Genomic DNA, 22,092 nt, shown 5'->3' with positions numbered 1-22,092 from the left:
CGTTAGATGCTGAGGCCGTACAAAATCAGAGATCGTTCTTTAAGATCGAAACTTCACATAGCTAAAAGCTGACGTGAGCCTTAGACTTACGTATATGAAACATTATTCGGGGAACATCTTCTTGAGCTTCGTAGGAGACGTACTAACAAGTAAATGTATTTACAACATAGATATGCGTACTGCAAAGAATTACTGGATGCCATTGTACGAGAAACTGTAGCTTTATGAAATACGTCCAACGTGGGTGGGTTTACGACAACGACTGTGAAGGTAATTATTAGGGATACTGAACCGTAAAATAACTGAATATTCCAATATCATTTCTAGTAATACAGAGTAACACTCTAACACACAAGGTGCGTCTGATAAATTTGTCTTATACTTACTTGACCCTACATTTCATGCATGAATAGTGTTGTCAAAGTAAATTACAGAGACGTGTGAAGTATCAAGATCAGTGAAACTCTGTTCCACACTCGTTGCAGTTTTGCTTGATTTTCTAACTAACATTATTTGTTGTTTTAGTGAAACATACTTAAAACCCGTTCACCCTCCAAGCTATCAACACATAGCAATTAAATCAAAAGATAAGCGCTTCGCTACAGCCTCAATGCAGTGTTAATATGCAGTGCTTAATGCAAAATTCTCAAAGCAACCGCACTGATTAAAATCTGGAATTTAACGAAGATAATGTAGTAGGTCTTCCTGATACAGAAGTGATACAATTCCTTGTCACTCACTCACTTGTTTGATTCAGACTATTATAATGGAAAGAGCATGCATGACGTTCCTTACCAGTTTCAGTCAGAAACAATAAAATTGTTTTCTGAGGTCAAAATATTTTCGAAAGTACAATATCCACTAGATTCAAGATTAGTAAATCTGCTCCTGATCATTTCAAATTATTCATACTTACCATACAGCCATATACTTAAGTTACTGTAATTGCTGCGCGGCACGCAGAGAAGTCATGTTTTCCGTCGACAGCTAAGAGATAGATAATGTGTAAACAGAACAACGTACCTAGAAGGGTGTACATTTTCAGAAGTATACACCCATCCAACGACATCTGGACACTTTTACAAAAACGGAATAAAAGTATTTGTCAGCTTCATAAATAAGTAGAATTTATCACGCCATGGTCCTCTACACAATGTCGGTATAAATCATGATAAGACATATTTATAAATTTCATTAAAGAATGACACATTTAATTCATACAGTGAAAACAGTGTTAAATTTAGCATTACTGATACTGCAACCAGTATATTAGAGAAAGATACAGAAAGAAAGAAATTGATATTTGCTAATTGTCATTACTGCATAAAACTATGTAAATTTTATGTAGCGGTTCATTGTATAAATCATTATTCAGAGTCGACCATCCTATACGATTTTACATTTTACTGTCAATAGTTCTCATCACAAGCATACAATTTTTGATTCGAGTTTTTTCAGTTATATCATTGTTAGCATATGAATAATAGTAAAATCTCTAAACTCGGGCACTACTAACCAATTCGTACGATCATAATATATTTTTTAATAATTTTACGCACAGATTCCTATAAATTAAATTTTCTTATGTAAAACGAATTACACATCCGAAGCCTCCAGCACTTTTGCTTACAGTTTAGATTTTATTCGGCGTTAAAGATTGTAGCGGGTTGAAACGTCCCCTTTTGAACAATTATACAAGACTGTGCTTAAACTGACACACAATATTTTTAGCGCAACGCAGTCTGACTTTCAACAATCCCTACAAAAGAATGGCCCTAACTAACATTAACCTATACGTTTCACAAATCACTTACCTCACAAAAATCTTGGTTACTTGAGCTACTGCAATAAAGCGAGCGCCACTACTGCCAGCTAAATAAAAGATTCAAACTACAGAAGGCACTAACTACTGATAGGCATAGTCAGCAAATGAAAGAATTTAATACAGAACAAACACTGTATTTACCTTAATAGTCATAATATATATAGCAGTTCATGACAGGCTTACAAATTTCAAAACTCCACCATCTCTCTCCCCACATCCATCACTGCTGGCAGCTCACCTCCAACTGCGCAACGCTATGCACTGTTAACAACCAGCTGCCCAACACTACAATGGCAGATATTCCAACAACAATGCAAACTAGCCACAGACTGCACACAGCACAGCCAGTGATTTTCATACAGAGCGCTACGTAACGTTGCCAATAAGAAAACATAAACAGCCTACTTACATAGCCCCCATGCTCCCCACAAAAAATTTTACAAATTGTTTTGGGCAGTGGCCAATAATGATTTGATAAAATTTTTCATAATTACAATAACAAAGATATCAAATGCACACACTTATTGATACATCGTTGGTCAAAAGCTAAAATTTTCTCACAGTCCATAAAGACAGTCCTGATCGTTCATCACAGTAAAATAGCAGTTTTTTTCTCAAAGTCTGAGTAGTAAAAGAAAATGCACACGGAAGTAGTGGATTTCCATGCAGTCTTGAAGAATTAGTGTTGTCCTTCCAACGAAAAGACAGCGCTGACTCTTGACATGCAGACAGGTAATGGTCCACAACAGAGCAAACCCACCACAGAGTCAGTCAAAGTTTTGTGTATGCTCACTTGATTTGGAAATGTACTCAGATTTTTTAAATGTGGCTTATCTCAACAACGCTTAATCATTCATATTTTTCTCACAGACATCTCAGATATTTGATGATGCAGACACAAATTTTGGATGTTTGTCATTGAAAGGCCTGTAATTACAGTGAATAGCAACCCAATAGATGCATTATTTATAACTGACAAAATTATTTGAAGGAATCCAAAATAGCAAAAGAAAGTAGATGAATTAATAGTTCAAATTTTTATTACATATATTATCATGCTTTGCAATTAAAAAATCCCAAAATAGAAATATTTGTTCCAGAAAACACCTCTACAAAATATTTTTCAACAAGAATTACTGTGTAACTCTATAATTCTGAATCCATTTCAACCCTTCTCTTGTTGCCTTTGCTGATTTGTACTCCAAACCGATCCAACCATCATAACCATTATCTTTTAGAACATCAAATATGTAGCTGTAATTTACTTCACCAGGTGTGTCAGGTTCATTTCTGTTGGGCACTTGGGCAATCTGGATGTGGCCAACATACGGTAGGGCCGTTTTAATTGTGTGTGTCAGGTCACCTTGTAAGTGTTGAACATGGAATAAATCCATCATCAACCTTAGATTTGGACTATTTATTCTTCTGAGAATGTCCAGCCCTTTTGAAAAATTATTCATGTAATAGTTTGGAACAGAATGTGGATTGATTGTTTCAATCAATCCTACAATACACTCTTTCTCGAACAAAGACGCTGCATAGTTAATGTTTTTGTCATAAATGTCGTCATTCACACTGCTTGGATTTTTAGCATTTCCAGACATCACATGAATCCGTTTACAGTGAAGGCCTTTTGCATATTTAACTGCAAGACTGAGGCTTTCTTTAAACTTCTCCTCCTGTCCAGGAATTGCTGCAAACCCAAATTCTCCTTTACTTGGGTCACCGGGAAATACATTTATTATGATCTGGTTGACACCGGCACTTTCTTTTGCTGAAATAACTTCTTCCAGGGGATATTCATACGGAAAAACACATTCCACAGCACGAAAACCAGCTTCCTTAGCTAAAGCATATCGTTCGATAAGTGATGTAGTTTCTTGAAACATGAAGCTGAGATTTGCACACACCCTGAGAGTCATTTTCGCGAATATACTACCAAGTACTGTCTGTACACAACTAACTACAGGAAAACAGAATACGACTAATACAACTCGGCCTGTTGTCACTGCCTTATGCAACACTCTTCTAGATCTACATTTCACAGTACCGCGTTCAGTCACTTCTACATTGCCCAGAAGTAGGTGTCGTATTTGCGATGCTTTCTACAAAGGAATGTCAATAGCGAGGATAATGGCCTCTCCCTTTTTTTTTCTCCACCTAATGGCTTTCTTTTGTCAGGCGGCTATCTCTCAGCTGGGCGCCCAAAATGCATTACGTCAAAGTCACTTAGCTTTCTTACTGAAATATTTACGACGGCAGTTTCCGCTACAGTGGCAGTCTCATATAAAAAATTTCACAGGTCAAGAATTTGCGTGACAAATCTGTAGAAACAAAATCCTGTTGATATAACAGTGTCCAAAAAATTTTTCGTTGGCATTGTAATACATTCACACATGTACACACATTTCATAATTCTAAAGTACAATTCTTGTTTTCCAACATCCTCTTCCACAAATCAGAGTCCCTAATCACTACTCATTATTCCTTGCTTTATAATACGTATACATATTCGTAGACACTTCTTCAATATTTCATCATAATAAATACGTAGCATAATCAAATTCCTCATACAGCATCAACTTATTGATCATAAACAATTCCTCAGCAGCATAATACACATCGTCGTCGTAATACACTCCTGGAAATTGAAATAAGAACACCGTGACTTCATTGTCCCAGGAAGGGGAAACTTTATTGACACATTCCTGGGGTCAGATACATCACATGATCACACTGACAGAACCACAGGCACATAGACACAGGCAACAGAGCATGCACAATGTCGGCACTAGTACAGTGTATATCCACCTTTCGCAGCAATGCAGGCTGCTATTCTCCCATGGAGACGATCGTAGAGATGCTGGATGTAGTCCTGTGGAACGGCTTGCCATGCCATTTCCACCTGGCGCCTCAGTTGGACCAGCGTTCGTGCTGGACGTGCAGACCGCGTGAGACGACGCTTCATCCAGTCCCAAACATGCTCAATGGGGGACAGATCCGGAGATCTTGCTGGCCAGGGTAGTTTACTTACACCTTCTAGAGCACGTTGGGTGGCACGGGATACATGCGGACGTGCATTGTCCTGTTGGAACAGCAAGTTCCCTTGCCGGTCTAGGAATGGTAGAACGATGGGTTCGATGACGGTTTGGATGTACCGTGCACTATTCAGTGTCCCCTCGACGATCACCAGTGGTGTACGGCCAGTGTAGGAGATCGCTCCCCACACCATGATGCCGGGTGTTGGCCCTGTGTGCCTCGGTCGTATGCAGTCCTGATTGTGGCGCTCACCTGCACGGCGCCAAACACGCATACGACCATCATTGGCACCAAGGCAGAAGCGACTCTCATCGTTGAAGACGACACGTCTCCATTCGTCCCTCCATTCACGCCTGTAGCGACACCACTGGAGGCGGGCTGCACGATGTTGGGGCGTGAGCGGAGGACGGCCTAACGCTCTGCGGGACCGTAGCCCAGCTTCATGGAGACGGTTGCGAATGGTCCTCGCCGATACCCCAGGAGCAACAGTGTCCCTAATTTGCTGGGAAGTGGCGGTGCAGTCCCCTACGGCACTGCGTAGGATCCTACGGTCTTGGCGTGCTTCCGTGCGTCGCTCAGGTCCGGTCCCAGGTCGACGGGCACGTGCACCTTCCGCCGACCACTGGCGACAACATCGATGTACTGTGGAGACCTCACGCCCCACGTGTTGAGCAATTCGGCGGTACGTCCACCCGGCCTCCCGCATGCCCACTATACGCCCTCGCTCAAAGTCCGTCAACTGCACATACGGTTCACGTCCACGCTGTCGCGGCATGCTACCAGTGTTAAAGACTGCGATGGAGCTCCGTATGCCACGGCAAACTGGCTGACACTGACGGCGGCGGTGCACAAATGCTGCGCAGCTAGCGCCATTCGACGGCCAACACCGCGGTTCCTGGTGTGTCCGCTGTGCCGTGCGTGTGATCATTGCTTGTACAGCCCTCTCGCAGTGTCCGGAGTAAGTATGGTGGGTCTGACACACCGGAGTCAATGTGTTCTTTTTTCCATTTCCAGGAGTGTAGTATCATAACACCTCAGTCAACTCTCAAAAACGTCGTAGCTTTTAGCAATAATTTCAAAACCTAAAAAAAAATTCTCTGCTCATGTCAAAAGTGTCATCTGCCTCAAACGTACTTTAAAAATCGTGATCCCATACCAAATATATCATTCAAAGTTCTCATAATATCACAATGGGTCTGAAAAATTATGAACACTTCACAAAGTACAGACAAAATACAATTTCGTAGGTGTGAAGTTATCCAACGGTGTAATTACGCAAACATCTGTCACTGCCGTAGTAAAAACGTTTGTCTCTCTCAGTTAAATGATCAGATAGCTGTGTAATTATGTGTTGGAGAAATATGGTACTGATGTGTAAAGTTGTGTAAGCAAATACCATATTAGGTAGGGCTCCTTGCGCTTGCCAAACACATGATACACAAAGTAAGCGTGTACCCCCCTGAGGATTAATGTAATTATACCCTCAGGTGTTACAGATTATTGCAATGGAATGAAATGTATCACGGAAAAACTTCGTATCATTGTACTTCAAATATCTTTAAAAATAAATGTTTTAAGTACAAAATTAATCACTCAAATGCGTGTCCTGTAGCGCTAAATGTGCGTCTTGCTGTAAGATAATTCTGTGGAAGTGTCGTAATTATCGTCCTCCGAAAGCTAATTTCTGCAGAAGTCAATGTACTTACCTCATTATAAACAAAAGTGAAATGCTTTGAGTATAGATATCTTAGTTATTACGCTTATTTCCGTGATGAAGAAAGTACTGTGCTGTAATGTATTGTTGTGCTACAGAAAAGGCTGTCTCCTTGTAGCTATACCACAAAAGTTACTACTAAAACATGTTTTACTTTCCAGAAGAATTCAGAAAAACTGCAGATATAAAACAGATACACCACAAAAGCTACAAGGTCACACATTAGTAGTGTCATGATATAGTCGTGTAGCTGTCAAATAAACTAACCACTGTGTCATCTGGTATCTCTCAGAAAGCACCTTGAATCCATAACGTATTTTCAAGTAAACCAAAATGTTGCACTAAAATCTCATTAGCAGTACCAGTACATGTTCTATGTATGTAAGCCTGTTAGTCGTTACGTAATCGTGCAACTAACAAGCAAGAATGTACAAATAACAACACTGTGTCGTCTGTTCACTATTACAATGCATTCGTAATATCTGTTTAAATAAGTTCTCTTGGTTCTTGACTGGATATTTAACTTCAAACATTGTTGCATGTTAACAGATTCTAAGTCTGACAAAGCATACTAGAAATGTGAAGTGAAAAATTTTATGGCAAAGACAAAGTTAAAGAGCAGTTTATCTTTCAATAAACGGTTTTACATGTGAAATGTGGTGTAAACCTTTACTCTTCCTAGTACGCAGAGTTTCAACTTCAACGCAATTATCATGTGGTATACGTCGGATTCTGTAAGGTCCATTGTAAACTAGAAAGAATTTGTGACTCAAGTGTTTCTTCTTATGTGACAATGAATGAGCTTTAATGAGAACTTTCTGCCCAATATACAATTTCTTTGCATTTGCTTTACAGTGTAGTTTTCTCCTTTTGTCTGCTGCAGATTTTATATTTTTAAGAGCCAAATCAATTATGTCTTTGTGTCGAAGTTTACGTATATTCTGGAAAGGTACAAGCTCTCTGATTCTGTTCGGTGGTTCTTCATTCTTCAGTACAAGAGTAGGTGGTAAAGCAGTGGAATCATGAGGCATTTCATTCAGCACGTTTTGAAATAAGTCTAAATATCTGTCCCAATGCTGATGCTTTCTGTGACAATAAAGTCTGCAAAGCTTATTGATTTCTTTCATAATCCGTTCGGAGGGGTTACAATGTGGTGTGTACAATGAAATAAAAACAGGTTTGATTTTATGGTTGCGAAGCAAGCATGACCAAACAGCAGATCTGAATTGCGGTCCGTTATCTGAAATGACTTAACTAACGTGTCCAACTTCACGTAAGAAATTTTTAACAAAGGCGTTGGATACAGACCGTCCAGTGGCTTTACGTAACGGTGTGACAGAAACAAATTTTGAAGTAACAGCGACTAGAACGTACGAAAATCCGTTAGATGTTCTGACAAGCGGTCCCAAGAGATCAACAGCAGCAAATTCTTTTAATTTAGAAGGAATGATAGGAAACAGTGGAGCACGATGGGAGATAGTAGATGGTTTCGCCTTTGACAAAGTATACAAATAGACAAGACTCTTCGAATTCTCTTTTCCATATTGTTAAAATAACAAGTCGTTCGAAGAATATGATAACATTTTCGTGGGTCAAAATGTGCATAGCTGAAATGAATGTACCAAATGAGCTTATTAACAAAATCGTCAGGAATGCAAAGTACCCATAGCTTGTCATCAACAGTGCAGCGTTTGAACAGTATGTTGTTTCTAACCAGATAATAATGCCGAATCTGAGTGTGTGTCTTTTCATGCCATTTGCTCTTGATGTCTTTCCAAATCGGATCTTTATCTTCTTCATGAGCAATGTCATTTAAAGATGTGGTGATGAAGTTTTCAAAGGCGACTTTCTGAATGTAAAGAATACTGAAATTTTTCTCATGGTTGCCTTCTGTGTTACTTTTCTCAAGCCCAGCCGGTGCGCGTGACAGTGCGTCTGCAACAATGTTCTCCTTGCCGGGAATGTAGACTATTGTGAAGTGGAATTCTTGCAGAAACAATGCCCAACGTTTTAACCTGTCATGGTTTAATTTTGAAGACATAAGAAATTGTAATGCACGATGATCACTATATACTTTTACGTGCTTACCAGAAAGAAAGAAACGGAATTTGTTAAATGCCCAAACGATAGCTAAAGCGTCTAATTCAGTAACGGAATAATTTTTTTCAGATTTTGTTAGCACTCGGCTAGCAAAAGCAATGGTTTTCTGAACAGTAGTGTCATTTTCTGTGGCTTCTTGAAATAAATGGGCATCAAGACTGACTTTAGAAGAATCCGTGCTAAGGCAGAAATCTTGTGACAGATCTGGATGAGCTAGTATTGGCGAGTTAAGTAGCGATTCTTTCAAAGAATTGAATTCCAACTGTGCTTGTTCGTCCCAGTTCCAAATAGTATTTTCTTCCAGTGAGAGAACAAAGTTTTGGTGTAACAAGAATTTGCATATTCAGAAAACGACGGTAAAAATTTACGAGACCTAGAAAACTGCGGACTTGTTTTTTTGTGGATGGAACTGGAATGGCTCTGATTGCTTCTACCTTTTCAGGATCCGGCTGAATGCCTTCAGAAGAAATAATATGTCCCAAAAACCTCACCTTTGACCTAGCGATTCAGACTTTTCCAAGTTAACTGTAATTCCAGATTGTGCATAAATACGTAACAAACTGTTGAGGATGCGATTATGTTGTTCCCATGGGCTTCTGCTATTAGAATATCGTCCACATATAAGGTGATGTGACGTTTTAAGAACTCAGGTAATATGGAATTTAGCCCGCGAATGAATGCTGCTGAAGAAATGTTCAAACCAAAGGGAAGTTTCCGAAACTGATAACAAACGCCGAAACAAAGGAAAGCTGTGTATTTTGTACATTCTGGATGAAGTTCGATTTGATAAAAGCTGGATTTGAGATCAATGGAAGACAACACTTTTACACCATTAAAATTTTGAAGAAGTTCTTCCAACGTTTGCGGCCTGTCTGTTTCAGGAATAATGATAGTATTGATTTGTCTCGAATCTAAGACAAGCCTGATCGATCCATTTTTCTTCTCAACAAAATGTAATGGATTGTTGTATGAGCTTACTGCAGGCTCAATAATGCCCTCGTCAAGCATAGATTGTATTTCTGTTCTAACACAGTCCCTATAATGTGCTGGAATTACATATGGTCTAACACAAAATTTAGTATGCTCACGAACAGGAAATTGGTATTGAAATCCCTTGATTGTTCCTGTTTTGTGAGTAAAAACTGTGGAATGTGCTTGTAAAATCTCAAAAAGGTCCTGCCTGTCAGTGTCATTACAATTCTCAATTGTTTGAATTTTATTCTGAATTAACTCATTAATTTCAAATATGCCGTCGATATCATCCCTGTCAGTACTTGCAGAGTGATTGTTAGTGTCTAGTTCCGTAGAAAATTCCGAACTGTTGTCTAACAGAAGGTAAAGCCGATTAATTTCCTCGTCATGGTTTGAGAGCCAATCTTCAAATTTCAAAGCTATTGACTTACCTTCCTTCTCTAAACTTATTTCCGCATCATGAAAGTTTAAGATTGCTTTGTATTCATTCAAAAAGTCTACTCCCAATATAATTTCCGTCGACAATAATGGAACGATAAGAAAGTTCATAGAGAAGCTGTGGCTTTGGCAAAAGAATTCTAAATTGGTTTGTTGGCGTACATCTACACTTTTTCCAAATATTGCACCTTGTAATTTAATCTTACGTAACGGAAGTGTGGGGCAATCGTTCGATTTGTTGCATTTGCTAAAAGCTGTTTCACTAATTATTGAAATGGGACTGCCAGAGTCAAGTACTGCCGTAAATTTTACGTCATTTACAGTAATGTGAATCACAGGATATGCAATGTTGTTATGTTTTATGTCGTGTTCCTGGAGTAACATGTCCCTAATGTCTTCCATTTTTACGTAATTACTAGCTACGGCAGCTGCGTCTTAGTTTCATACGTACGTTTTGTGCCTGCCAGCGGTATGAGTCATTGCCTATTGTCTCTTTTTTGGCGCGCGTCGTTATTGGGGTTTGGAGACCTAACTTCTACAAATTCACTTTGTCGAGAGGGCCCTGCTCTGTTTGAATCCCGCCAGTTCTGATGCAATTCAGGTCGGTCGTCATGTCGGTAGTTCCTGTAGTTTCTTTCTTGTCGGTTAAGTGGTGGAGAATTTCTCCCTGAATCGTAACTGCGCGCTGGACCGTTGCGTCTAAAGTTATTCTGTCTCCCGTAATAATAATTGTTTTGGTTCCCATATTGTCTGTTTCTCTGATTGTCTCTGTGATAGTCATTACCGTGGAGAGGTGATCTTTCCCTGTAATTATTACTACTCTGCCAACGTTTGTCATATGGGTGGTGTCTGTTTTGGTCACGATTTACGTTGAAAGAATAGCCTTGTCGTGTATTATTTCTGTCATCGCGGAATTGTGACGGATGTGATCTGTAATTGTTGGGCTCCTGTTTTCGCGTTCCACGATTGTCAGTGTCAATTTCCAGTTCTTGTAACAGTCCCTGAAAAGCTTCAATGTCGTCTTTGCAACGTCCTGCTACAATAATATGTCGTAAATGTTGAGGCAGTTTGATTAAGCAAATGCGGATGAGTTCTGAGGGGCTGTATGGGTTTGACAGGTACTGATTCTTGTGCAACATGTCTTCAAAATATTTCACAAGACTGGAAAATTCAGATTGTTCGAAATGTTTCATCATTATGATGCTATGTTTTACTCGGTCTTGTGTAGCTTGAGACCAATATGCTGAGAGGAAGGCATGATAAAAATCTCCTTCACTGTGACAATCGTGAATGACCGATCGCATTCATAAAGCTGGTTCATTCTCCAAGTAGCCACACATAAATTCTAACCTGTGCTCCAATGACCAGTTGAGAGGAAAACAATGAGAGAATTGATGGAGCCACGCTTGTGGATGAATGTCGTTGCCAGAATTCTTAAATGTTTTGATTTTACGTGTAGTAATAAACAGCTTATAGTCAAAATCATCGTGTCGGCGAGTAGCATATCTGTCATTGTTACGTCGTGTCGGCGGTTCCATCTCAAAATTCGGTGCACCTTGTCAATTTCTTTCATAATTTCCGAAGTGTCCTGTGTTATTATGTTGTGGGTGTTCCGTATTTCTAAGTCCATCTTCCCGTGTAGGAGCGCCAGAGTCCTCTGAAATATGAAATTTTTGTATTACTTGTGCCAACTGATCTCGTACTTCCCGGATTTCTCTTTTGTATTGCGTATTAATTTGATTCTGATTTTGTTTGAATTTCTTAAATTGTTCATACTCTTCTGTGTCAGTGATGGCTACAGGTCTTGTGTCATTCAGATCATCATCTACCTTTGCAGATAAGTTAGTGAACTGATCCGAAAAATCTGCTACTTTCTCCGATAGTGTACTTATTTCCTCAGTGTGTTTTTCTGAACCAATTTTCAGAGTGTCCATTTGTGTTGAAATCGTATCTACTGTGTCCTTTAAGTTTTCTTGAGTTTTTGCAAGTTGGGTAACCGAATCGGTAGATGCAACTGAGTCAATTTTAGCTTGCAAGGTGTCGTGATTTTCATGAACAATAGTTTGCAGTTCTTTTATGGCTGCTTCGTGATTCTGTAATGCATTTTCATGACGCGAAAAAATAGGTTGGAAATGCTCACAAATTTGTGTTTTTACGTCATTACAGAATTTTTGACATTTCGATTCGATGTTATGTAACTCAGTAGTTAAATCTTCACGTCTTTGTTCAAGCGTCGTGTCTAACTTTTGAAGATTTTGTTCCATTGTGTCTAACTTTTTAAGATTTTGTTCCACTGTGTCTAACTTTTGAAGCTTTTGCTGTGTTTGTCTCTGACTTTATTCCATTGTGTCTAACTGTTGCTGTGTTTGTCTCTGATTTTGTTCCATTGTGTCTAACTTTTCAAGCTTTTGTCCCATTTGTTGCATTAATTGTAATAACAATGCACTGGTGTCTGAAACATGTTCCTCAGTGCTTTTCGGCAGTGAATTTGCACCGGCAACATTCACATTTTGATTCATTTGAGAAAACGGTGAGGACGCAAAACCGAATCTACAGTATTTGCAAAATTGTGTCCTGTCATTTCGGATTCCTGAGGCGAGCTGTTGCCGAGCGATCGATCGATAATGCTTCCCTGTTCACTACCTGTTTCACTGTCTACGCCATTGTTTGCAGCCCGCTCCATTTCCCTATGCACAGTTACCAAACTACTACTTTGAACGTCTGTTAATTCATTACACAGTGGTGCTGGCAAGCTACGCTCGTCGTCACTATTATTTCTCAGTTTACTTTGGAGCCTAGTGTTACGTTTTTCACACGCCATTATTGTCACAATATTTCACACGATAACACAGAAAAGCACAATTTGAAGATGAAACACGTATGTAACATAGCAGCGATGGCGAGGCATTGTAGCATCTGTGACCAGAGAGTATGCGCTTGACCGCGCGAGTGTTGCGAGCGGTTCTCAGTCTGTCAGTCACTCGTTGCGAGTCTGTGGCTCTGTATAGTTGGGTAGAGTACTCTGTCAGTAGTCGTCGCGTGCAGTACGCCAGTAGTCGTCATGCAGAGCGGTCGGTCAGTGGTAGCAGCCCAGTGGGGTTGCGTGATGCGGTCTGGCGACAACACTGGTCAAGATGCTGAATGAGGTATACTGTTAATTAAGATAATCATCGGATAATGTAAAGTTTAATTATTGTAACTAATTTTCAACAAGTGCCCCCAATAATAACTTTGATTTCAAAAGCAATTTTACATAAAATTTTCATTTAATTGAAGTAACTATTTCGTTCCACTTCCCCTAAACAAATGTTTCAGTTTTCAATTAGATTACAAAAGAAAAAAAAAGGGAATATTATTATTTGTAATGCAGTTCCTCCAAGCGGTGCGCAACAACAAGAGCAGAAATTTGACTAGGTGTTGCAATGAGGTAAGAATTTAATTTTGATTTTTTGCACAGGGCCAAAGACCGATATTTCGGTTTAATTGAATCATTATTATCATTTTTCTGAGATTTTCTTATCACTGAATTAACTTTCATTATTTTTGTGGGAGCTTACACCAGAGTCAGATTGCGATTCTCACTTTTATTGTCATTAAATTTAATTGCTAGGGAGGTTACGTTTGGCTCCTATTCATTTATTATTTCTGTCTTTAAAATTTCAGTGGAGAGGTTACACTTAGCGCAATGTCCATTGGCATTCATAAATAATATTTCTGTCTTGTAAAATTTTTGTGGGGAGGTTACAAAGAGCAAAAATAAGAGAACACATTAACATAGCACTGGAAATAATATGAAGTTAATTGCAAGCGCAGCTGCGAAATACTTGGTGCAAATCTACATGCATGCCACAACTGTTTTACTGTACAACAATGAAAGACTGCAACTACAAAGGAGGTTCTCTCTACAATTACGCGCTAGCAATAAACAATAGCTACACTAATTACACAAACTACAAGAAAAAAATCAGAAGATTCCAGTGAGGTATCCTCGGCTAAGGGTCGATATATGAAACGTCCCCTTTTGAACAATTATACAAGACTGTGCTTAAACTGACACACAATATTTTTAGCGCAACGCAATCTGACTTTCAAAAATCCCTACAAAAGAATGGCCCTGACTAACATTAACCTATACGTTTCACAAATCACTTACCTCACAAAAATCTTGGTTACTCGAGCTACTGCAATAAAACGAGCGCCACTACTGCCAGCTAAATAAAAGATTCAGACTACAGAAGGCACTAACTACTGATAGGCATAGTTAGCAAATGACAGAATTTAATACAGAACAAACACTGTATTTACCTTAATAGTCATAATATATATAGCAGTTAATGTCAGTCTTACAAATTTCAAAACTCCGCCATCTCTCTCCCCACATCCATCACTGCTGGCGGCTCACCTCCAACTGCGCAACGCTACGCGCTGTTAACATCCAGCTGCCCAACACTACAATGGCAGATATTCCAACAACAATGCAAACTAGCCACAGACTGCACACAGCACAGCCAGTGATTTTCATACAGAGCGCTACGTAACGTTGCCAATAAGAAAACATAAACTGCCTACTTACAGGGTTATGAGCGCCCCGGACACGTATCTCCAGCCTTAAAGCTTGTGGTGAGAAGTACTAGTAAAAAATTCATGCGTATCCTCCTTCAGACACTTTTAATGCTAAAAGATTCGTTTCGTTAGTGTGTTACCATATTCATGTATCCAACTGTTATTAACACATTGTAGTGTGTGACAACGACATCATTGATGATTACGTCTGATACAGGTTACTTTGAAGTGTGTCATTTTTGTTTCGTTTGCCGCTTAGGTGAAGCAGCGTACCGTTTTTCTGACGCACTGGCCTACGAAGATGGTAGAGTGTCGGTGTGACACATTGCGCCGAACTACTTTTAGGAATCAAAATTAGTGATGAAATAAAATTTTTATTTGTAAATTTCATATAGCTTTTTTGTAGTTATTTTTTGAGTATTTTTTATAAGTGACCATTGTTATTCTGTGGTTTGTTACAGGATAATAGTTTAATTATGATTTACATGGTTAGTTACCTCAAATACCTCAACATCTGTGAAAATACTTTGAAAAGATTGAAAACGCCTGTAACATCCAATTACCTAAACGTACAACACAAGGTACAACGAAATGACGCCTATGCACAGACACGAAAATAGTGTGACGTGGTCGTCATCGCTGCGTTGTTCCACTGTATTTAGTTAGCCCATTCAATTGGTGCATGTCCACCTACTCGCCATCATCGAACCTATCAGTACCCATGTATACAGTATTTTATCTACAACTGACACTGGCCGGAAAGCAAAAGTGTCAGTGACAATCGGGCAGCAATAAATGCGCATGAGCTTCAGACTTAAAAGTACAGTGGACTATACAGGGTGAATCAAAAAGAATACCACAACTTTAGGAATTTAAAACTCTGCAACGACAAAAGGCAGAGCTAAGCACTATCTGTCGGCGAATTAAGGGAGCTATAAAGTTTCATTTAGTTGTACATTTGTTTGCTTGAGACGCTGTTGACTAGGCGTCAGCGTCAGTTGATGCTAAGATGGCGACCGCTCAACAGAAAGCTTTTTGTGTTATTGAGTACGGCACAAGTGAATCGACGACAGTTGTTCAGCGTGCATTTCGAACGAAGTATGGTGTTAAACCTCCTGATAGGTGGTGTGTTAAACGTTGGTATAAACAGTTTACAGAGAATGGGTGTTTGTGCAAAGGGAGAAGTTCTGGACGGCCGAGAACGAGTGATGAAAATGTAGCACGCATCCAGCAAGCATTTGTTCGAAGCCCAGGAAAATCGACTCGCAGAGCTAGCAGAGAACTGCAGATTCCACAATCAACTGTATGGAGAGTCCTACGAAAAAGGTTAGTTATGAAACCTTATCGTCTGAAATTGGTTCAACCACTGTCTGCAGCTGATAAGATTAAAAGAATCGATTTCTGTGATTTTATCCTTGCTCAAATGGAAACAGATGAATCTTTCGTTTCAAAGATTGTGTTTAGTGATGAAGCAACTTTCCACACTAACGTGAAAGTCAACCGTCACAATGTCTGTATATGGGACACTGAGAAGCCGCGGGAAACAACTCAGTATGAACGTGACTCGCCTAAGGTGAACGTTTTCTGTGCCATTTCAGCCAATAAAGTTTTTGGTCCGTTCTTCTTCGAAGGTGCTACTGTAACTGGACTACAGTATCTGGAGATGTTAGAGAATTGGCTGTTCCCTCAGCTCGAACAAGAAGCACAACAATTCATATTTCAGCAGGATGGAGCGCCACCACATTGGCACTTATCTGTCCGTAACTGCCTGAACGTCAACTACCCGAGGCGATGGGTCGGCCGCCAGGCAGCCCGTGACAGAGCACATCATCACTGGCCTCCAAGAAGCCCTGATCTTACCCCCTGCGACTTTTTCTTATGGGGGTATGTTAAGGATATGGTGTTTCGGCCACCTCTCCCAGCCACCATTGATGATTTGAAACGAGAAATAACAGCAGCTATCCAAACTGTTACGCCTGATATTCTACAGAGAGTGTGGAACGAGTTGGAGTATCGGGTTGATATTGCTCGAGTGTCTTGAGGGGGCCATATTGAACATCTCTGAACTTGTTTTTGAGTGAAAAAAAAACCTTTTTAAATACTCTTTGTAATGATGTATAACAGAAGGTTATATTATGTTTCTTTCATTAAATACACATTTTTAAAGTTGTGGTATTCTTTTTGAATCACCCTGTACTACGTCATGTACCGTGACCGAATGGAACAAATTTCTTCTTCTTCTTCTTCTTCTTCTTCTTCTTCTTCAAACCAAGACACCTGTAGCAAACCGTCGACTGTAAGCTGTTATGCAAATATTTTCATTGCAGCCGGCCGGTGTGGCCGAGAGGTTCTAGGCGCTACAGTCTGGAACCGCGCGACCGCTGCGGTCGCAGGTTCGAATCCTGCCTCGGGCATGGATGTGTGTGACGTCCTTAGGTTAGTTAGGCTTAAGTAGTTCTAAGTTCTAGGGGACTGATGACCTCAGAAGTTAAGTCCCTTTGTGCTCAGAGCCATTTGAACCATTTTTCATTGCAACAGATATAAAGGAAAATGGAGGTAAGAAACGATGCAGTAAGCTATTACCCTGTAACGAGTAACTGGAGACCCATATGTCCCTTATACCATAATACCCAGAAAATGTCCCTGAACAACATCTGAAATTTTCTCGGTTTAGTTCAGGTGCACACTGTAGAATCCCACGTGTAGTACATTCGAGTATAAAACTTGAGGACGAAAGTAAATTTCGAATGATGTCACTCCTTAGTCACAGAGCTCGACGACACTTGGACCATAACCAAAAGAACAGCTACAGTGTAGTACAAAAAATGACTGGAGGCAATATCCAATGAAACAAACAGAAATGAAACTTTATTTTAAGACAGTAAACACACTTATGTCTCCGTGCTGCAAGGTGGATCATTGGACATTAGAAAAGACGAAACTTGTCCTTAATAGCATGTGTGATCACCACTGACGCCAGAGCAAGCTCTGTAATGTGCTCCGAATGTGCTCATAAGGCTTTTGACAGCTTTCCTGTGCTAACCTCTTCATCTCAGAGTAGCACTTGCAACCTACGTCCTCAATTATTTGCTTGACGTAATCCAATCCCTATCTTCCTCTACAGTTTTTGCCCTCTACAGCTCCCTCTAGTACCATGGAAGTCATTCCCTCATGTCTTAGCAGATGTCCTATCATCCTATCCCTTCTCCTTATCAGTGTTTTCCACATATTCCTTTCCTCTCCGATTCTGCGTAGAACCTCCTCATTCCTTACCTTATCAGTCCACCTAATTTTCAAGATTCGTCTATAGCACCACATCTCAATTGCTTCGATACTCTTCTGTTCCAGTTTTCACACAGTCCATGTTTCACTACCATACAATGCTGTACTCCAGACGTACATCCTCAGAAATTTCTTCCTCAAATTAGGGGCCGGTATTTGATATTAGTAGTCTTCTCTTGGCCAGAAATGCCTTTTTTGCCATAGCGAGTCTGCTTTTGATGTCCTCCTTGCTCCGTCCGTCATTGGTTATTTTACTGCCTAGGTGGCAGAATTCCTTAACTTCATTGACTTCGTGACCATCAATCCTGATGTTAAGTTTCTCGCTGTTCTCATTTCTACTACTTCTCATTACCTTCGTCATTCTCCGATTTACTATCAAACCATACTGTGAACTCATCAGACTGTTAATTCCGTTCAGCAGATCATTTAATTCTTCTTCACTTTCACTCAGGATAGCAATGTCATCAGCGAATCGATCATTGATATCCTTTCACCTTGTATTTTAATTCCACTCCTGAACCTTTCTTTTATTTCCATCATTGCTTCCTCGATATACAGATTGAAGAGTTGGGGCGAAAGGCTACAGCCTTGTCTTACACCCTTCTTAATACGAGCATATCGTTCTTGATCGTCCACTCTTATTATTCGCTCTTGGTGGTTGTACATATTGTATATTACCCGTCTCTCCCTATAGCTTACACGTACTTTTTTCAGATTCTCGAACAGCTTGCACCATTTTTATTGTCGAACGCTTTCTCCAGGTCGACAAATCCCATGAAGGTGTCTTGATTTTTCTTTAGCCTTGCTTCCATTATGAGCCGTCACGTCAGAATTGCCTCTCTCGCCCCTTTACTTTTCCTAAAGCCAAACTGATCGTTACCTAGCGCATTCTCAATTTTCTTTTCCATTCTTCTGTATATTATTCTTGTAAGCAGCTTCGATGCATGAGCTGTTAAGCTGATCGTGCGATAATTCTCGCACTCTTCAGCTCATGCCGTCTTCGGAATTGTGTGGATGATGCTTTTCAGAAAGTCAGATGGTATGTCGCCAGGCTCATATATTCTACACGCCAACGTGAATAGTCGTTTTGTTGCCACTTCCCCCAATGATTTTAGAAATTCTAATGGAATGTTATCTATACCTTCTGCCTTATTTGACCGTAAGTCCTCCAAAGCTCTTTTAAATTCCGATTCTAATACAGGATCCCCTCTCTCTTCTAAATTGACTCCTGGTTTCTTCTATCACATCAGACAAATCTTCCCCCCTCATAGAGGCTTTCAATGTATTCTTTCCACCTATCTGCTCTCTCCTCTGCATTTAACAGTGGAATTCCCGCTGCGCTCTTAATGTTACCATAGTTGCTTTTAATGTCACCAAATGTTGTTTTGACTTTCCTGTATGCTGAGTCTGTCCTTCCAACAATCATATCTTTTTCGATGTCTTCACATTTTTCCTGCAGCCATTTCATCTTAGCTTCCCTGCACTTCCTATTTATTTCATTCCTCAGCGACTTGTATTTCTGTATTCCTGATTTTCCCGGAACATGTTTGTACTTCCTCCTTTCGTCAATCAACTAAAGTATTTATTCTGTTACCCATGGTTTCTTCGCAGCTACCTTCTTTGTACCTATGTTTTCCTTCCCAACTTCTATGATGGCCCTTTTTAGAGATGTCCATTCCTCTTCAACTGTACTGCCTACTGCGCTATTCATTAATGCTGTATCTATAGCGTTAGAGAACTTCAAACGTATCTCGTCATTCCTTAGTGTTTCCGTATCCCACTTCTTTGCGTATTGATTCTAACTGACTAATGTCTTGAACTTCAGCCTACTCTTCATCACTACTATATTGTGATCTGAGTCTATATCTGCTCGTGGATACACCTTATGTAATCTAATTGAAATCTTCCCGTATCTTCCGGCCTTTTCCAAGTATACCTCCTCCTCTTGTGATTCTTGAACAGGGTATTCGCTATTACTAGCTGAAACGTGTTACAGAACTCAATTAGACTTTCTCCTCTTTCATTCCTCGTCCCAAGCCCATATTCTCCTGTAACCTTTTCTTCTACTCCTTCCCCTACAACTGCATTCCAGTCGCCCATGACTATTAGATTTTCGTCCCCCTTTACATACTGCATTACTCTTTCAATATCCTCATACACTTGCTCTATCTGTTCATCTTCAGCTTGCGACGTCGGCATGTATACCTGAACTATCGTTGTTGATGTTGGTCTGCTGACGATTCTGATTAGAACAACCCGGTCACTGAACTGTTCACAGTAACACCCCCTCTACCCTACCTTCCTATTCATAACGAATCCTACACCTGTTATACCATTTTCTGCTGCTGTTGATATGACCCGATACTCATCTGACCATAAATCCTTGTCTTCCTTCCACTTCACTTCACTGACCCCTACTATATCTAGATTGAGCCTTTGCATTTCCCTTTTCAGATTTTCTAGTTTCCCTACTACGTTCAAGCTTGTGACATTCCACTCCCCGACTCGTAGAACGTGATCCTTTCGTTGATTATTCAATCTTTTTCTCATGGTAACCTCCCCTTTGGCAGTCCCCTCCCGGAGATCCGAATGGGGGACTATTCCGGAATCTTTTGCCAATGGAGAGATCATCATGACACTTCTTCAATTACAGGCCACATGTCCTGTGGATACACGTTACGTGTCTTTAATGCAGTGGTTTCCATTGCCTTCTGCATCCTCATGTCGTTGATCATTGCTGATTCTTCCGCCTTTATGGGCAATTTCCCACCCCTAGGACAAGAGAGTGCCCTGAACCTCTATCCGCTCCTCCGCCCTCTTTGACAAGGCCGTTTGCAGAATGAGGCTGACTTCTTATGCCAGAAGTCTTCGGCCGCCAATGCTGATTATTTATCAAAATTTAGGCAGTGGCGAGGATCGAACCCGGGACCGAAGACATTTTGATTATGAATCAAAGACGCTACCCCTAGGACATCACACACATCCATGCCCGAGGCAGGATTCGAACATGTGACCGTAGCGGTGGCGCGGTTCCAGACTGAAGCGCCTAGAACCGGTCGGCCACAGCGGCGGGCTGACAGCTATTGAATGGTCGCTAGTGAATATGGACGTGCTGCTATATGTCTCCTCATCACATCCAACACGTACTTGAGAGGAGTCGTGCTTCGAATTGAGTTCCGATGACCACCGAAAATTTTTCTGCAGACGCCCCAGACAGCGGTAGGATACTGAGCTAATTGTTGCGCGCTATACGGCCCGACATGATGGACTGATGGTCAGGTGGGCCATTTCATTTAATAGCGGGAAATCTTTCCTTGTCATCGCGGCACCCTCACAGCACAGCGGTACGTCAGTGTTATTCTGCGTTCCGTTTTGTTGCCATTCATGGCAAGTCTTACTGGGCATACATTTTAGCCAGATAATGCTTGCCCTTCTCACGAAGACACTTTATGCAGTTACTTTCTTTACTCTTTCTCCGTATACTCCAAGCTCTACGTATGATCAACGTTTCCAGCTATGTTACTTGGCAATGTCATATCAATCGAAAGCTGTTTCTTCTCAAGTTTAGCACTTCAGAGTATTTACTTCTGGTCATTAAAATTGCTACACCAAGAAGAAATACAGATGATAAACGGGTACTGATTGGACAAATATATTACACTAGAACTGAGATGTGATTACATTTTCAGGCAATTTGGGTGCATAGATGCTGAGAAATCAGTACCCAGAACAACCACCTCTGGCAGTAATAACGACATAGAGGCAACAGAGCTTGGATGGCGTGTACAGGTAAAGCTGCCCATGCAGCTTCAACACGATACCACAGTTCGTCAAGAGTGGTGACTGGCTTATTGTGACGAGCCAGTTGCTCGGCCACCATTAACCATACGTTTTCAATTGGTGAGAGATCTGAAGAATGTGCTGGACAGGGCAGCAGTCGAAAATTTTCTGTGTCCAGAAACGCCCGTACAATTCCAATGTGTGTTCACCGCGAAGTCGCCAAACACAGATGTGACCATCATGATGCTTTAAACAGAACCTTGATTCATCCGAAAAAATGACGTTTTGCCATTCGTGCACCCAGGTTCGTCGTTGACCACACCATCGCAGGCGCTCCTGTCTATGATGCAGCATCAAAGGTAACTGCAGCCATGGTCTC

At 40.5% G+C, this 22,092-nt stretch overlaps 1 protein-coding gene across 1 annotated transcript; it reads right to left on the bottom strand.

Annotated features, from left to right (window-relative positions):
* Positions 1–2,918: 2,918 nt before the first annotated feature.
* LOC126474035 (putative hydroxypyruvate isomerase) lies at positions 2,919–3,780 on the bottom strand. Its single transcript, XM_050101442.1, has one exon. It carries the CDS (start codon positions 3,745–3,747, stop codon positions 2,959–2,961), a length of 789 nt encoding a protein of 262 aa, XP_049957399.1. The 5' UTR covers positions 3,748–3,780; the 3' UTR covers positions 2,919–2,958.
* Between the last annotated feature and the right edge of the window lie 18,312 nt (positions 3,781–22,092).

The sequence above is a fragment of the Schistocerca serialis genome, chromosome 4, assembly GCF_023864345.2.
Source record: "Schistocerca serialis cubense isolate TAMUIC-IGC-003099 chromosome 4, iqSchSeri2.2, whole genome shotgun sequence".
NCBI lineage: Eukaryota > Metazoa > Arthropoda > Insecta > Orthoptera > Acrididae > Schistocerca > Schistocerca serialis.
The sequence above is the reverse complement of the archived record's forward strand: the minus strand, read 5'-3'. Positions and strand labels throughout refer to the sequence as shown.

Excerpts from the sequence above, each read along its gene's own strand:
- LOC126474035 (XM_050101442.1), bottom strand. The coding sequence starts at position 3,747 with ATGACTCTCAGGGTGTGTGCAAATCTCAGCTTCATGTTTCAAGAAACT.